The 19,078-nt window shown below is 36.2% G+C and overlaps 1 protein-coding gene and 1 long non-coding RNA gene across 2 annotated transcripts in view; both read right to left on the minus strand.

Moving 5' to 3' along the window:
* LOC140505958 (uncharacterized) overlaps positions 1 to 12,428 on the minus strand; it is a 64,515-nt gene extending 52,087 nt beyond the window's left edge. The window contains exons 1-2 of the long non-coding RNA XR_011967718.1: positions 12,258 to 12,428; positions 1,852 to 1,943 (exon numbers count right to left, since the gene is read on the minus strand). This is a non-coding gene — a long non-coding RNA (uncharacterized lncRNA). The remainder of the gene's footprint in view (positions 1 to 1,851; positions 1,944 to 12,257) is intronic.
* A 4,380-nt stretch (positions 12,429 to 16,808) lies between these two features.
* Positions 16,809 to 19,078, minus strand: part of FRZB (frizzled related protein) — a 49,093-nt gene continuing 46,823 nt past the window's right edge. The window contains exon 6 of the mRNA XM_072612579.1: positions 16,809 to 18,455. Coding sequence (XP_072468680.1) covers positions 18,345 to 18,455 — 111 coding nt within the window. The 3' untranslated portion in view covers positions 16,809 to 18,344. The remainder of the gene's footprint in view (positions 18,456 to 19,078) is intronic.

Below are 19,078 nucleotides of genomic sequence, written 5' to 3' on the forward strand. Positions count from 1 at the left end.
GAGAAGAATAACTGAAGACCAGACAGGTTGAGATAGAGCAGAGAGGGGAACGGAATCAGTGGAGTCAATGGAGTCAGGTTCATGCAGAGAATAGAGAAAGAAATCAAGCGCACAACTGGAACAGCTGGCCAGGAAGAAAGCTTCTACATCTTCCATGATTGGAGGGAATAAAAAGCAGATAGGCAAAGATACGGACAGGTTTGAGAAATGGAGAAGGGGCAACAAATGTGGTTATGTTGGATGACGTCAGTCTTTTCAGTCAAGTAAGAAGCAAGATCAGTTAATAAACAAGTCAAGTTAACATGCATTTATCAGTCAATTACCATGTGCCAGGGGCTATCTGAGCACTAGACAAAGAAAAACAAAAGTGAACCAGTCCCTGATCTCAAGGAGCTTACATTCGAATAATGGAATAAGCATCTACTGGGTGAAAAGCAGCTGGGAGTGGGCTGGCACTGGGTTCAAGCATATCTTGCCCCTAAGGATCCTGGGGGTGGGGGAACAATATTCAAATCAAGCTACAGCTTGAACTGAAGTTTAAAAATACACAATGAATCCAAGGAGCCATGGCTTTGCCAGTTGAGCTGAGTTGTGAAGGTGGACCTCATTATCCATTGCTCAGGGTGAAAGAGCCAGTAAAAATATTCCCTTGTACCTAAGCAGCTCCCAGACAACTTTTATAACCTCCTCAGAGAGGCCTTACACCTGCACCCCATCTAATTCAGATGGGGCAGCAGGCTACTCCACCGAAATGAATAATTATGCTGTGTGGAATTGTGTTTTCCACCCTGTTTGTAGCCCACTTGCTCTCCTGCCCTACCACAGGTAGGCCTGCAGTCTGATGAAGGAAGAAAGAGTTTGGAATAACCTCTGTGGAAAATAACTGTTCCGTTTCTCAAGTAATGAAATCTGATAGCCATTCAACAAGCACTGATCTGAGTACTTGAGATATCAAAAAAGGCTAACATAGTCCTTGCTTTCAAGAAGTTAGAATCTAATGTGAGAGAGAATATGCAAACAATTCATTGTCTGTCTGTCTGTGTCTCCCCATATATATGTGTATATATATGTGCATTATATACATAAAATATATAAGAACATGCAAATAACTGTCTATCTCTCAACTACATCTATATCCTCAGAATAGTTCTTTGCATGTTCTTACATAGTTTTGCATGTATACACATGTTTTGTGTGTATGTATGTGTATATACACTGAAAATAATTTTTAGTACTTCAATAAGATAGTAGGAATGTTTATCAATTAACTATAACTGATAATGTATTGAGAATAAGTTCTATTACCTTAATAAGTTAATTTGTCAGCTTAGCATAACTGATTCCATTTTGTCCTTCCTTTTGTGACTGAGTTGTTTTGAGTCAGTTTTTCCATTAGTTATTTTTCAATAATAAGATAAGCACTTGTGTGGTATTATGTAGTAGTGTGTGTGTGTGTGTGTGTTCTTGTGTTCTTAAACAACTGATAAACATATATGGATCCTCCAAAAAGACAGACCAGTAATGAAAAGTATTAGAAACAACTTTATCAGTAAATATGAAACAAACTATCAATCAAACAGCTAGGTGGTGCATGGATAGAGTGCTGGGCTGAGTTCAAAAGTGACCCAGATACTTAGTAACTGTGTGACCTTGGGCCAGTAACTTAACCTCTGTCTGCCTCAGTTTCCTCTCTCCTAAAATGGGCCTAATAACAGCTCCTAACCTGTTGCCAGGATAAAACGTGGAAATATCTGACATAGTAGGTGCTATAGAAATGCTTATTCCCACTCCCCTGGGTTTCCTCTGACCTGGCAAACAACTCAGAAGGACTAAAAGTATAAAAACACCTACCTGAGAACCCTGCCATCAGGTGGATGCTCTGAAGTCCTGTCTAGGACCAGCTGGCTCTTGCATTCCAAGCCCTTGAGATGCCTACAAGGGTTCTTTTTTTTTTTTTTAAGCAAAAGAAATATGTTTATTGCTTTGGCCCAATTCTTAATAATTTTTCTAGGATTTTTACTTTGATTTATTTTTCTTTTTTTAATTATTTTTTAATGTTTAACAATCACTGCCATACAATTGAGATTTTATCCCCCCCACACTTACCCCCCACTACCCCCCTCCCTCCCCACGACTGCATACAATTCTGTATAGGTTCTACATATACTTTCCTATTGAGTACATTTTCACTATAGTCATGCTATGTAGTCGGACTAAAATAAATGGAAGAAATCATATAACAAATCAAAACATGATACACAAAAACATACACATACACAAACATAATCTGCTACATTCTGCGAATGACTTCCATATTTGTTTCTCTGAGTGTGGAAGGCATTTTGCCTTAGAGAACCACCATTGGGATTTTTTTTTTTTTAAGAAGTTCTTGCGTTATTACGAAATTCCAAGTCTACCAGAAAAAACTCTCGCACACTGTGGTCGTTGCTGTGCACAAAGTTCTCCTGGTTCTGCTCCTTTCACTCAGCATCAGTTCATATAAGTCCTTCCAGGCCTCTCTGAAGTCTTCTTGTTCATCATTTCTTATGGCACAATAGTACTCCATTACATTCATATACCATAATTTATTCAGCCATTCCCCAATTGATGGACATCCCCTTGACTTCCAGTTTTTGGCAACTATAAAGAGTGTTGCTATAAATATTTTTGTACATGTGGGACCCTTTCCCATTTTTATGATCTCTTGGGGATACAGTCCTAGTAGCGCTATTGCTGGGTCAAAGGGTATGCACATTTTTGTAGCCCTTTGGGCATAGTTCCAAATTGCTCTCCAGAATGGTTGGATGTGCTCGCAGCTCCACCAACAATGAATTAGTGTTCCAACTCTCCCACATCCTCTCCAGCATTTATCATTTTCTTGTTCTGTCATGTTTGCCAATCTTATAGGTGTGATGTGGTACCTCAGAGTTGTTTTGATTTGCATCTCTCTAATCAATAGTGATTTAGAGCATTTTTTCATATGACTATAGATATCTTTAATTTCTTCTTCCGAAAATTGTCTGTTCATATCCTTTGACCATTTATCAATTGGGGCCTACAAGGGTTCTTTAGTCTGGGTGGGTGCTGATTGCTTGGTGAGATTTTGGAGCTGACTAATCATGGAGGGAGAAGCCTGGCCTCTGATTGGACAGAGAGGAAACCTGGTCGAGTCCGGCAAGAAAGGTGCCAATGGGAACCTCTAGAACTGCTAGTAAAGTAGGTTTATTCTGCTCCTAGAGGGCGCTGTTTGTACATTGAGATCGATAAAGTTTGCATGCATTGAGAAATGTAAGTCTGGTTAGTATTTGTGCACGCACTAGGCGGCATATATAATAGCAGTTGGCAAGACTAGTACATCTTACTTACAACATGTGTATGATATATACGGAATCAAGGGTCCGGCAGCTGGAGGAGACAAGAAAGGCCTGCTGAAGAAAGTGGTATTTGCAGAAAGTCAGCGAAACTGGGAAATGGGGGTGAGGAGGGAGACCGTCATAGACATAGGGGATGAGGCACCGGTGCTGCTGGATCAAAGAGTATGGAGGGGGAGAAAAAGTCAGACTAGAGGAGTAGGAAGGCTCCAAGTTGTGAAGGATTTAAAAGCCAGAAGGTTCTGTATATTTCATTCTGGAAGTAATAGGGAGGCACTGGGATTTGTTGTATAACAGGGTAGGGGGTTAACGTGGTCAGATCTGCACTTTGGAGCAACTGGCCCTGGCAGCTCAGGGGAGGGTGCATTGTGGTGGAGAGGCCGGATGCTGGGAGATCACTTACAATGGCAGTGGTCCTGGTGAGAGAGGATGGGTGCCTGCAATGAGGTAGGGGCAGTGGGAGTGGAAAGATGTTGCAAAGGAAGCAAAAGCAAGATCTGACAAAAGATTAAATATGTGGAGGGGGTATAAGTGAGGAACAGGTAACACCAAAGTTGTGACCCTGCAAGGTGAGAAGAGGGTGGTTCCCATGAGAGTAATAAGAAAACTGGGAAAGGGGGAAGGGAAAGACAAAAGAGATGATCATTGAACCCTGTGAATTTGTGTGGTTAGATTTTCATTTTTATTCACTTAACTTGCAAACCAGTCAGTCAGGAAACCTTTCTCAAGTGCCTGTCTTGGACCAAGCACTGTGTTAAGTATGGGGGACACAAAGAAAGGCAGAAAACAGTCTGTGCCCTCAAGGAGCTCACAACTAACGTGGGAGACAATATGCAAACAACTGTGTACAAACAATATAGACAGATGGATGGATGGATGGATGGATGGACGGACAGACAGATATAATTATATCTGTAGATATAATTATATGTGATGAATATCATGTATATATGATAAATAGGACCTAGAAGTAAGGGGGATGGGAAAAGGCTTCCCATAGAAGGTGGCATTTTAATTGGCACTTGAAAGAAGCCAAGCAAGCCAGAAGGTGGCGATGAGGGATGTGTTGTTGTTCAGTTGTGTCCAACTCCTCCTGATACCATTTGGGATTTTCTTGCAAAGACACTAGAATGGTTTGGTATTTCCTTCTCCAGTTCAGCTGGGCTGGAGGGTAGGGCAACTGAGGCAAAACTGAATTAAATGACTTGCCCAGGTTCATACAGCTAGTTAAATGTCTGAGGCTGGATTTGAACTCAGGAAGATGAGTCTTCCTTACTCTAGGCCTGACACTCTGTGACAGCACACCAGCTGCCCTTTACCAGCTTACTTACCAGTTGCCTGGCAAATAATAACACTAGCAGACATTGATTTTCATTGTGCTTAATACATAATCATTTCATTGGGTCCTCACAATAACCCTGTGAAGTAAGTACTATTATTCTCACCATTTTGAAAATAAGGAACTAAGTCTCAAAGAGCTTAAATGGCTTACCTAGAGTTACACAGTTAATCATTATTGTCGGTGCATTTTCAAATACCTGCATTCAATTTTAAAAGATTATTATACAATAATTCCTAGATGTGACCTTAATATTAAAAATCATACTACAAAAAAATTAGAAGAGAAACAGAGCATATAACCCTCATAGCTATAGGTAAGACATGTATTTTTAACCAAACAAGAGGTAAAAGCAATTATAAAAGATAAAATAAAATTAAAAGTTTGATTACATGAAATTCAAGAACTTCTGCACAAACAAAATTAATGCACAAAGTTAAGAAAGGAAGCAGTTAAGTAGGAAATAATCTTAGTATCAAATTTTTCTGATAAGGGCTTATCATCCAAGATATATAAATGATTAATAGATATATGACTAAAAGTCCTTCCCCAAGAAAGAAATGACAAAAAGATATGAACAAACAATTCTAAAATGACTTGCAAACTATTGAGTGTGTGAAAGAATGCTCAAAGTGACTAATAGTAAGAAATAGATAAATCAAAACAATCCTAAGGTTTAGCCTCATAACCTGAAAAATAGCAAAAATGATAAACATTGGAATAGTTTATGTTGGAGGAGTAGGAATATAGGCTCAGCAGGGCATCGTTGGTAGAGCTGTGAATTCATATAACCATTTTAGAAAGTAATTTGGAATCATGCTGATAAAGTGACTGAAAAGGCCCCTTTACTGGGAGATTCCACTACCAGACTTAGACCCCCAAAAAACCATTGAGAAGAAGAAAGTCCCCATGTGCGTCAAAATATTGATAGCAGCATTTTTGTGATAGTAAAAGTTGGAAACAAAGTAGATTATCAATTGGGAAATGACTAAATAAGCTGTGGTACATGAATGTATCGGAATATTATTGTGTTGTAAGAAATGATGACTGTGATGAATACAAAGAAAAATGAAAAGATCTACATGACTTGATGTAGAATAAGTAAGAAACCTCAAGATAACAATAAATACAGTAACTACAACAATGTAAATGGAAAGAAAAAAAGACCAGAACATAAAACTGTAAAATGTTAAAGCACACATGGTCAAAAGAAGATATTCCTGCATCTTTGTAGGAGTGGGACATCCATAAGTGTGCATCCAAAGTACACCTGTTTTTCAGATTTGTTTGATATAGTGATCAGTTTTTTCCTGATTTTTTCCTTTACTTTTTTTTTTTTATCTTTAAAAATGTTATTTGTTTTTTGGAAGGGGAAGAAAAAGGAATTCTGGGGGAAACTATAATAATATAAAAAGAAGCATGATACAAAGTTAATTTTTTTCCATTTAAAGAATATTTGGAATGCATCTCTTCCCCCCTTCCTTCCATCTCTCATAGTTATTTTCACCCACCCCAACTTCTACTCCTCAGTTGTGCAGTATCATATTTGTCTAGCAGTTATAAGCTCCATTCTCTGTCTCTCCACTAAGGGGCCCTTTTGTTCTGTACCCAGGCATATGATGACAGGGTTTTGTCTTGAGAAGAGCTTGGCCTCTAATAAGAGGGGCAGGCTCCTGTTCTCACACTCTTTGATTCTTTTTAACCCTACCCTGGAGCCCTGAGGAAGATTACTTAAAGTTTAGTTTTCACTCATCTAAGGTCTCTCAGAAAGAGAGAGCAGAAAGGTTTTCATTGTACAATAGGGATCAGAGGAGTTTACTATTTATTTTCTCCACACGAAAGAAATCCTAAACACTAAGATTCACAAATACACATTGACAGAGATTTAAAACTGGATGCAGTAACTTATAAGTGCATTATAATCTCTCCATAGGCTGAAACTTAGAACCATCATAAAGAACAGTTTATAGGATTGCTAAATTCAGCATCTCACATTTCCCCTCTACTGCACTATCCAAACTACTTCCTCCAGGTCCATATATCTCCTAGTAAGCCAGGCCAGAGGCAGAGCTGCTCCTCCTCCATTTTTGGTCATTCCCTCTGATAGAGACTCCCTTGCAACCCATCAGTTCATACCACAGAACTGTGGATCTCAAGATCCCTCTAACTCATAAGGCTGGAAATATGTATCTCAAGATCATGGTTCAGTCACCTGTACTCAAGAAAGAAATTAAATAGAAGTGACAACCAGGGGCCAAAGACTTGGACTATGGCTCTTCTAAATCCATGTACGTGCTTAGAGTTCACCATTTCTACTGCAAGGGGAAAGGGGAGAACCTATGAATCAATTATCAGCAACTCATATGAAAGCCACTGAGAGATGAATTGAGTTTCCATTGATCAAAGTCAGTATATGTCAAAGGCAAGACTTAATCCTAGTCCTTTGATTCCAATTATGTCACACTGCCTAATTTTCCTACATAATTTGTGTTGTTTTTTTGAAACAAATTTTTGTCTTCTGTTTCTTTACATCATCATAGTTATCCCTAGTATCCCCTCCCCTTCTGAAAGCCATCTTATATAGCAAATATTATTTTTAAATGAAAAAATAAAAAGAAATAAAAATCACAGCTAATCAATGCATTGCAAAGTTCAAAAATGTGTAATAAGTGTGGACATCCCACCTCCACTTAGAGATGGGCTGGGGACGTACTCTCATATCTCTTCATTCGAGTTCAGCTTGATCTTTCATATTTTGTTACACTGATTTTTGAATTTTTAGTGTATGGTTGTTCTTTCCTTTTATCCTGCAGTTGTTATGATGAATATTGTTTTCTTGGCTCTGCTCATTTCACTCTGCATTAATTCATGTAGATCTTTCTATGTTTCTCTGTGTTCATCACACACATTATTTCTTACAGCACAGTAATATTCCATTACTATCACATACTCATTTAGCCATCCCCAGATCAATGGATATTTACTTTGTTTCTAATTCTTTGGCAGCACAAAAAGTGCTGCTACAAATATTTTTATGTATATGGCAATTTTCTTCTCATTTCTGGCTTCCTCGAAGTATACACCCAGTAATGGAGTTTCTGTTTCAAAAGGTATGGACATTTTAGTCATTTTGTTTGCATAATTCCCAATTCTTTTCCAAAATGGTTATAACATTTTATAACAGCTCCACCAACAGTGTACTGGGGTACCTCTCATTTCACAACCCTTCTAACATTGACATTTGCTATTTTTTATCATCTTTGATAATTTGTAGGTTATGAGATGAAGCCTCAGATTTGTTTTGATTTGCATTTCTCTTACCATTAATGGTTTAGAGAATTCTTTCATTTGGTTGTAAATACTTTGCAATTTACTTTAGAGAAATGCTTTTTCATATCTTTTGACTACTTAACTATTAAAGAATGGCTGTTAGTTTTGTGTATACTTATTACTTATTTATATATCTTGGATACTAAACTATTATTGAAAAATGTGATATAGAAGTCTTATCTCATTTGATCACTTTCCTTCTTATCCTAGGCACATTAATTCATCTGTAAAGAAGCTTATTAGATTCATGTCATCAGAGTCAAGTATTTTATTTTCTACAATTTCCTGAACTTATTTGCTTAACAATATCTCTCACCCATAATTGTGAGAGGCATATAATCTGCTTCTCTTCTGTTTTTTGTAGTATGATCTTTAATATTAAGGTTGCATATCCATTTAGGATATATTATTGAATATGGTATAAGTTGTTAGTAAGTCTAAATGCAGCCAGACTGCTTTCCAGTTTTCCCAAAATGTTTTTAATCAAATAAGGGGTTTTCTTCCCCTGGGTAATTTGTTTTTTACTTTATGAAACACTGGGTTATTGAGTTTCATTGTCTCTGATTTTCCCTTGCCTAATCTCTTCCATTGAACTGTCTCTTTGTTTTTTAACCAATACCAGATGGTTTTGATGATTGCTGCTTGATAATATAGTTTGATTCCCCCTTCATCCCTACTCATTTTCCTCATTTCCCTTGATATTCTAAATCTTTTGTTTTTCATAATGAATTTTGACATTATTTTGCTAATTCATATAAAACATCCCCTTAGTAATTTGATTGACATAGCATTAAAAGTGTAAATTAACGTTAGTAGTATTGTTATTTTTTATATGAGCAAAGCCTAGCCCTGTGCATATTCCTCCAGCTGTTTAGATAGTTCTTAATATCTTTAAAGAGCAATTTGTATTGAATATTATATATATATTAAGTATGCATAAAGGTATGCATATATGTCTTTTATGTGCTATGGTAGGTTGATCACCAGATATCTTACACATTTCATAGTTATTTGGAATGACCTTTCCCTTTCTGTTATTGCTTCTTGGGTTTTTTTATTACTATATAAAAATGCTATTGATTTTTGAGGATTTATTTTGTAGCCTTCACATTTGCTGAAGCTATTGTCTTGATTAGTATCTTTGTTGATTCCCTAGGATTTTCCAGGTATACTATCATATCATCAGCAAATAGGGGCAATTTTATCTTCTTTTTGTCTATCTTTACTCCTCTCATTTCTTTTTCCTGTCATTACTTTTGCTGGCATTTCCAGAATTGTATCAACTGATAGTAGAAAGAATGGACATTTTTGCTTCACTTGTGAAAATTCACTCTTTGGGAAAATTCTAGCTATTCCCATTGCATACAATCCTTGATTTTCTTTTTAGATTGGTGTTTTTTAGATTTAAAAAAAAATTACACTATGTCTATACACTGTAGGGTTTGGGTTTTTTGTTTTGTTTTTTTTTTTAGCAAAATTAGGGTCTACATACTTTGTCAGATTTTTCCTGCAACTATTGAGTTAATTGCGTGGTTTAGGATGTTTTGGTTTTTAATATGATTAATTATGTTTACTGTTTTCCTAATGTTGAACCATCCTTGCATCCGTATTTTTAATCCCACTTGATCATAATGAATGATTTCTTAGAAAAATCATGTAGTCTTTGGCAGGATTTTGTTAAAATGTTTGAGTTAATATTCACTAATGATATTGAACTACAGTTTTTCTTTTATGACTTCTCTTTGCCTGATTTAGATATTAAGACTTTATTTGTTTTGAAAAAAAATTCTGGTTGATTGCTTTCTTCCACAGTTTTTGAAAATAATTTGTGAAGTATTGACACTAATTGTTCTTGAAAGTTGTATGGTCTATCAGGACCAGAAGTTCTTTCCTGTGTTAGTTCCTTTATAGATAGCTCTATTTCCTTTCATGTGATTGAGTTATTTAAGATTTCTATCTAGTCTTGGGTGTTTTGTGTTTTCAAAAGTATTTATTTCTTTTGTCTTCTCAATTTTGTTAGCATATAACTGTTCATGATATGTTCTCATTAATCTTTATATTTCATCTGCTTTTTTATGTGATTTCACCTGTTCATTTGCTATTTTATTTGATTTTCTGTTCTTTTCTTTTTAATCAGATCATCTAAATATTCATCAATTTTATGTCTTTTCAGAGAATGAGCTTTTAGTTTCATTTATCATTTCTATGTGTTTTGTTCACAACTTATTTCTTTTCTGATTTTTAATATCTTTTTGTGCTTAGATTTTAAGTTTATTTATTGCCTTTCTACTTTTAAAAAATTTAGATGTATATTGTTTATTACTTCTTTCTTTTTCTATTTTTTTAATATATGTTTGTAGGAATATGATTTCTCCCTGCTTTAGTTGGATCCTATTTATTTTGGTACATTATTTCATCATTATCATTTAATTTTACATTATTTTATGATTTTTCACCACCTCATTATTTAATATTTCATCATTATCCTCATTTGGTTCTGTGTCTTTTGTTTGTGGTCCTGGAACCAATGATTACTTTTATTGCTTTATGGATGTATTTACTATTTCTGCCTTCTTACATTTGTTTATGATATCTTTATACCCTAGCACACAGTCAGTATTTGTAAAAGTTGTATGTGGTGCTAAGAAATATGTATATTCTTTTGCACTCCAAATTAGAAGATGCTATAAATCTTTTAGCTCTTATTTCTCAAGAAATTTGTTTAGTTCCATATCTTCCCTTTTGTTTGTCTTCCTGTCGTTGTTGTGTTGTTATTTCAGTCATGTCCAATTCTTTGTGATTCCATTTGGAGTTTTCTTGGCAAAAATAATGGAGTAGTTTGCCATTTCCTTCTCCAGTTCATTGTATAGATGAGGAAACTAAGGGAAACAGGGGTAAGTGATTTGTCTAGGATCACACAGCTGATGTCTGAGGCCAGATTTGAACTCATGAGGATGAGTCTTCCTGACTTCAGGTCTTCCATTCTATCCACTGCACCATCTAGCTACCCTATTTTCCTGTTAGAGCTATCCAAAACTGAGAGATATTGAAGTCTCCCCTCCTATTTTTTTCTTATCTACTTTGTTACTCTTTTTCATTTTATTAGATTGTTTAGTCCATTCACATTTAATGTTATAAGAGTTAGATTTATATTTTCTTCCCTTTGCCTCTAATGTTGGAGTTTTTTCAAGATATGATTTTTTCCCTCTTCTGCTATAAATTCAGTATATGTCTCTTCACATGTTAACTTAATTTTTTGAGGTAATCTTATTCTCACTGGATCCCTTCCCTTCACGTTGTTTCCTCCTTTCATTTGTTACTTCTTCCCCTTTGAAGTTTTGCTTATGAATTTTTTTCCTTCCTGCTTTTATCTGATTAATTTCTTCCCTCTTTTTTTACTCCTAGTTAATCAAGTAGATTTCCCTTCCTTGCCTCCCCTACTCATTAAGTTGGGTTTTTTTATATTTCATTTTTTGTGACCCTATCAAGAGTGAATTTCTCTCACTTCATTATACATCATCTCTTTCTCTTGCTCATGACCCCTATAATTATTTAATCCCTCTCTATTCCCTATGTTCCTTATGTAATAAAAAATTCTGATGTATCCATTCTGGGTTCTTCCCTCCAGGAAGTTTCTGAGACTATCTTCCAGAGCTTGCCTCCTGGGGTCCCCTTTTCCTTTGTCCCTCACTCCCTGAACAATGTCAATTCTGGCAGGTGACCAAGAGGACCCTCTGTCACCATGCCCTTGGTTATGTAACCCACTACTGATGAATACTCTCCTCCTGGTAACTTTCTTTGCCCATTTGCCTTAAAATCTCCTCCCTGGGTTCATTCCTTCTCACTCCCCCAGATAGCAGTTGCCCCCAAGAGTTATAACTGTTCCCCTTCTGAGGGAGAATAAATTACGTTTATAAGCACTAAATCCTTCAGATAATACCCAGTGCAAGGCATCTTTCTTCACTTCTAGAAACATTCATCAGTGGAATTTCCTCTCTCCACCCCTCACTCCCCCCAAATTCTTCCTCCCTCCTCCTCACCCACTTCTCTGCAGCTCTTCTAATTCAGAGAAACCACAGGGGTCACTTTCCCCTAGTTGCTAGACCTTAATTTGACCCAGGCACATCACACAATCTGCTATGCCCCCTTTATCCCCTCCCTCCATTTCATTCACCTTCTAGTTTTATAATGTAGTCCCACAAAAAAGATTGATTCACCTGTAGGCAGGATGTCAGAAGGCTCTGTCCATAATGCTCCAGGTCTGCCTTTCCACTGTTACCTCCACCTGACTTCTGCTTTCACCTCTGTCTGTGTTTACATTTTAAAAGTATTCTCTTACTGGTCTCTTTAATTCCACTCCGTTGCTGTTGCTGTCCTTGGCTGCTACATTCATTTACCCCTACTAAGAATGTTTGTAATACTCTTTTATCATTGAATACACATCTTTTTTCACTTATGGTTAAGCTCAGATTTGCAAGATAGGTCACCCTCGGTTTGGAACACATTATTCCATTCCCTCCTGTGTTTCCTGCTGGGTACAGAATATTGTATTATTCAAATTTCCTTCCCTTGTATATGAAAGTCTTTCTCCTGGTCACTCACAGAACCTGCTTTTGAATTGAATTGCTAAATTAATCACTATGTGTCTTGGAAATTGTTGCCTTGGATTTTTTTCTGAAGGTTACATATAAATTCTTTCCATTGGCATTGAATTTTCTGTCTTCAGAAGGTCTGGACAGTTTTTTGTATTTTTTGTTTTGCATTTTGGTTTTCAAGGTTTTTTTTACTTATCATGTTGTTGTAGGAGTTCTGTGATCCTTAGGTTCTTTGTATACATCCTGTCTTCAAGATCAGTATGCTTTGTTTGGCTAGGGAGCATATTTTCTTTTAATGTTACTGGTTAGGTTTTTTCTTCTTCTTTTCGATTGTCTTTCATTTCTACTTGCATTCCTATTTGCATTGTTGTCTTTTTTGTTTCTTTGATGAGATATGCCATTGCAAATTCCAGTTCTTCTATTTTGCTTATTATTTTTGCTGTGTAGCCCACAAAATCTGCTCTAATATTTCTCATTTCTCTTTTAAACCACTCAAATTCCACAAGGTCCTCTGTCGTATCAAATTTTGGATTAGTTTCCCTGTTTTTTGTAGTATTTATTCATAGATGCCTGAACCTGTTTTCTAGATCTGGAGGTCATATTTCCTTCTGCTGTTAACGGTTTCCCTGTTGATGTATCTGTTTATGACTGATGTTTTTGAGGCTTCTTCTTTTCTGAAATCTTTGGTAGTTTCAGTCTTACCTCTCTTTTTTCCCTTATTGCTCATTTTCTGATTCTCTCCCTTCCCTCCCTATCCACCCCCCTACCTCAAGACATACACATGGTATCCTGTCACATTCCTTCTATACTTTAGTTCTCTGGCCCAGCAGTTCAGAACACTGCCACAGTGGTGCGAGTGCAGCCAGGTCTGATTTCTGTTGTTTGCAGTTTGAGTCTCTCAAGCTCATATTTGTGTTCTGCCTTTTTCTCTTTGTTCCTCTGCTCTCCTCAAGATATTTTCTATAGCATAGAATTCTGCTATAGTACTAGTGACCAAGGCCCCTACAAATTTCTGCAACCTGGAGCTAGATCTCCACTAAACTGGAAAGAGAAAGGAGACAATGGTGTGGAGTTGGATTTATTGCAAGCCCATGGGTACAGTCCTAGGGTCAGCTATATAGTCTTGATGCTGGTAGCATAATGGGTCATGGTTAAAAGGGTGCTGCATGAGCTCAGGATAGGCATCGTTATATGTTGTTCTTTTAAACCTTCTGGGTATCCTAGACCATGGAGACAACTTAAGTATCTTTGGGGCATAATTTCTGTTTTGGAGAACTTTGAAAGGTCATAAGGATTAGAGAAAAGAGCTAATTCTCTATCTTGTTGGTCACATGACTTAGAAATGATTTCCTATTATCAATAGGAAAGTTACCTAGGCAAAATTATATTTGCTGATTTTTTAAAATGTTTATAAAGTTAGGGGCCATATTTAACTAAAATATTAAATATAGCAGACTCTCTGAAACTTCTATCCTGCCTTTATTGTTTTTACCCCTTTGCTATCATGTTTCTGAATATCTAGGTACATTTTTCAAACATATAAAATAAATACTAAAACTAACCATAAAAATGAACACCAACTCTAGACTTAGTCATTTTGCATATTAAAATATAACAAAAGATATTCTCTTGTGGGTAACGATAAACTGTTATTTACTCACAGAAATCATGATTCTGTATCTATCCAATTAAATAATATATAGCAGATGTGAAAAAAGTATGTTTTCTTTTTTAAAAAAAATCTATACAGTGCATGGCACTGAATCAAATGACAGTGTGTGTGCTATAGTATGATACTGACAGCATCCATGAATAGGGCTTAGTCCAAGTTAGTCATTACCTTAATTTTTACCAGATTCTTCAGCATGTTATTTACCATTGATTTTGTTAGTGTTTTAGCATAAGCATCCAGGAATTTTAAAATACTAAGGGTGAATGGAAATGCTTCTATAAAGATAGTTTAACTTCGTAAGTTCCCAAATCATCAATATATAAACACAAAAGCAAATTCATTCCAATTAATGATTGGTAGAAATTAAAGGGTAAAAAAAGTAGTACCAAATCAGAGAATCTAAGAATTGAATGTGGCCTTAGGATATCATCCTGAGGAGATCTTTTCCATGTTGGGATAGCTCTACCTGATAGAAGGCTTTTTCTTATATTAAGCTTAAACCTCTGTTTGTAACTTAGCTCTTCCCACTTCAGCCAAACAAAGTCTAATTCCTTTTCCATAGATAGCTCTTCAAATACATGATGACAGCTATCCTGTCTCCTTCAAGTCTTCTCTTCTGGAAGCTAGATACTCCCATTTTCGATCTTCCATCCACCTTTATATAACATGAACTTGAGGATCTTTCACCATCCTACTTGTACTCTTTGGATGCTTTCCAGTTTATCAGTGTTTTCCCTAAGACTTAGTTCCTAAGACATGGTGCCCAGAATTGACCATCACACTCTGAATGTTATCTAACAAATACAGCATGAAACAGTATTATGCTACACAGTCAGAAGTGGGGTTAGAGTTAGGAAGACAAATGACAACCAACATATGGCATAGAAAATTTCTTAGGATTTATCAACTTGATTTGCAAAGGTAGATGGAGTTTGCCCATGGGGATGCTATCACCATGCATCAGTTATTAAATGTAAACAGGAATTATTTTTTATTCTGGTGGTTGGAAGTGCATCATCAAGGAATAATATCTAATAAGAAGTGCAATGTAAATGACTTAAAAGTCAAAATGACTGAAACTATGCAAATTGAATTCAACATTCAGTATCTTTTACTTTACTTTATTCCTGATGCTATTTTCCATTTATGAGTTCATTTACACTTTCAGTAACCTGAAAGTTGAATCCTAAGGAGATGGAGCAGAAAACTGCTTCTCCTGGCAATCCACCAAAGCTTAATCTTTTCTTATGTTGCTGGATTCTACTTCAGAAATATACTTCTCACTTTAAATGTATTACTATTTCTTATTTATTGGGCATAAATTATGTTAAGCCCCTTACTTAGAAATTTGGAATAAATATAATCTTTGCTTCAGGAATTTAATAGTGAAAGAATTGTCTGAAACTTTGCATGTGACCAGAATATCCACCATAATATGTCAATAATATTTCATGATGTAACGTGGCTCTTCATCTTCTCTAGGAAAATAGGACTAAATTACATTGAGATACTAGTTCCTTAGCTCTAACACAACCTACTTTTCCCTCTCATCCCTATGAATCAGATGAAAGGAAGAGAATTAGTTGGAAAATCAATATTATGCAAAACCACCATGATGGCATATTCTCCAGACTCTGAAGTTCCACATAAGGATATAGACCAGGAGAGGTTAGAATCTTGTGGTTATATTTAGTCTTCTGGATGTAGTGTTCCCTAATTCTCCTATGACAAACTAAAATGATGTTCCTCTTCCCCCAAATCAGGATGTAGGAAGTAATGCTTTTGCTTTATCCAGTTGAGAGCAAAGATTCCATTGGTAACCAAAAAATAAAAACATGTTCCAGTAGTGACAGCCACCAGCTATTAATCTGACAGAGTTGGAGACCAGAGCTATAACTAGAATAGGATGACAGGTGCTTAGCCCTGAGGCATTGAAGTTTAGATGGTATATGTCATGCTGCTAACCTTTATGTGTTGTTTGTCTCAAGCACCAAAATTGCTATATTTCTGTTCATGATTCCTCAATAAAAGGAGAAAAGTTGCAGAATTTTAGATTTGAAAGGACTGTCAGTGGCCCTTTAGATCACCTCAAACTCCAAAATGAATCCCTACTACAAACCGACAAATGGTCACCCAGCTTGAAGTCTTCCAATCGGGAAGGGGGGGGGGGGGTACAATACACTCCCTCCTGCCACTATTAGACAGCTCTGATTGTAGTATCCATGGTTCCTGGTTCTTCCCTGTAGTGCTCGACAAAATCAGTTTCATTCCTTTCTCACAAGACAGCCCTTCAAATGCTTGAAGACAGATGTCATGAAGTTCCATTCTATTTCTTAGATGGTTTTCTAGAATCATGAGAGGGAACTGAGCTAAGGAAAACTATTTATTGTTTTTATTTATTTATTTATCCTTTATTGTTCATGCTTTATTTTTGATGTGAGAAATCTGTTACATAATGATTCCTTTTCTATAGTATTGAGCTTATAAAAGGAAACACAATGTCAGTTTGCATCATAAGTGTTTTATTTTCCATATATCATAGCTCAAAAGTTGGGTTTTCTACTAATATGATATGTCAATACAGGAAAATCAATAGACTTCCAAATGACTGACATAGGCTCTAAAACATCCTATTTGAAGAAGGAAGTGAAGGCATCACTTTTCAAAGTATACCTTAGAGATCAAAATGCACCGCAGGTAATGCAATATGTATTAAGTTCAAAACTCAGAATATCATCTCTCTAGATAGCTATAATCACTTTTATTAGACATTTACTGAACATTAAGCATGGCTATTTATGTAGGAATAGACATAAGAACACCCCCCATGAAATCCAAATGATAAAGTGCAGACCGGCACCAAGAGCCAAGTCTGGTAATTCAGTCATCTGCAACACCTCACATGCTACGCATACACACACACACACACACACGAAACCGCAAAAATCAGCACATAGGAAGTGGTGTTCCTGCCCAGACTGAAGTAAAGCTGCAATGGTAGCCAAGAAATTCTTGAGTAGATGCAGCCAGCTGTTCGCCTGACAGACTCAGAGACCAAAGACATAATTTGGGCCAAGTGATTGGGGCTATCAGAAAACTAATAATACTCTAAATTATCTTAGCAATTTGGGGAACTACCTAACATTTCTCAGAAAGGTTAAGCCATTTAAAAACAACACATGGATGCATATACATCCATACTTCTTCCCATTTTTGTTCTGGTTGATACAGTAAATCAGACATATTTCAGAAGGGAAAAAAGACTTACACCAGTGGTTTATTCAAAAGGAAACAAATTAAACAGAGCTACATTGATAACAACAGATGTCTGGTTATAATTCACTCCCTAACGTTGATTAGTCAACTCTCTTGCCAAAGGGAAAATGCTACTGTTAACGCCAACCGCTACCAGTTAAAATTGTGCTTTTCAAAACATCAGAACAAATGGTTTTTCCTCAGATTCTAAAGTTATTTTGCTTCTCCCTAATCTTGAGAATAATTCTTCCTTCATATTCAAAGTTTTCTTCTGCGCTTGACTACCCTGTCTACACAATCATTTGCTATTCAACTGCCATTTTATGTATGTATTTTTAAAACTCTAAATTTTTCCTGCATATGAGGAGGGATTAAAACTCCATCAGTCTGTCACAGTCTACTTTACATCAGATCCCATTCCTCTCTATGTGGCAAACATCTGTAATGTCCTCAAAATACCATTGGCAAATACAGATGCCCCAATCTGGTTGCTATGAACTGCAGCAAATATCCTAGGATTCGTTTTTTCAGCTCATTGGGGAAGTTTTCTCCATGATTAGTGAAATAGGATATATATATTTATATATTTTTTTTAACATTTTTGTACCCAGACAAAAAAAAAAGCAGAAAATAGAAGGGAAAATAAGACTAATATCAGTTACAATTTGATTTTGTAGTAAACAATCGAGTATAACGTGCAATAGTGCAATTTTTCCTTTGCTGCTCCAACAATGCAAGTCTTACAAGGGAGTCCATTGGTTTTCACGTTTCTCATTTCACATTCAATTGCGTGCCTGTCGCTGGTTATTGTTCCTGCCAGATTTCTGTGTGGAATCACTTTGACCAGATTCAGTTTTGCTTAAACCAATGTGACGGAGCTTCAGATCCCATCGCTGTGGAATTTAAAGCAGAAAATATTCATACTTCCATGGGAAATAATTTTTTTTAAAGTCATGATTTCTCAGTTGTCCTAAAAACTGAGTGATTCTGCAAAAAAGGAAGTGTCAACCCATAGAAACAATTTAATTCAGTAAGCATTTCTTAAGTGCAAGATGCTATTTTAGGAACTGGGAATACAACAGACCAAACCAAAAATAGTCCCTTTCCTCAAGAAGACAACATTCTACTCTCAGAGAAGATACAACATAAGCTGCTTGAGGGCAGGAAATATTTCCTTATTTAAAAAAATTGTCTTTGTGCCCCCAGGATCTAACACAGTGCCTTGCATATGGTAGGCATTTATGAATGCTTGAATAGGATTAAATTTTTAAACATTCAATCAGCAAGTCAGTGAAAAAGCATTTATGAAGTACCTACTTATGTGGACACTCAGAATACAGTGAAAAGCAAAAGCCAATCCTTATTTTAGTTTAATGGGGAGATAACATGAAAACTGTGTAAACAAGATATATGCCAGATAAATTGGGGATAATCAACAGAAGAGAGATCAGGAGAAGCTTTTTTGAGAAGGCAAAAGTTTAGCTGGATTTGAAGGAAGCCAGGAGGTGAGATGAGG

The sequence above is a fragment of the Notamacropus eugenii genome, chromosome 5, assembly GCF_028372415.1.
Source record: "Notamacropus eugenii isolate mMacEug1 chromosome 5, mMacEug1.pri_v2, whole genome shotgun sequence".
Taxonomy (NCBI): domain Eukaryota; kingdom Metazoa; phylum Chordata; class Mammalia; order Diprotodontia; family Macropodidae; genus Notamacropus; species Notamacropus eugenii.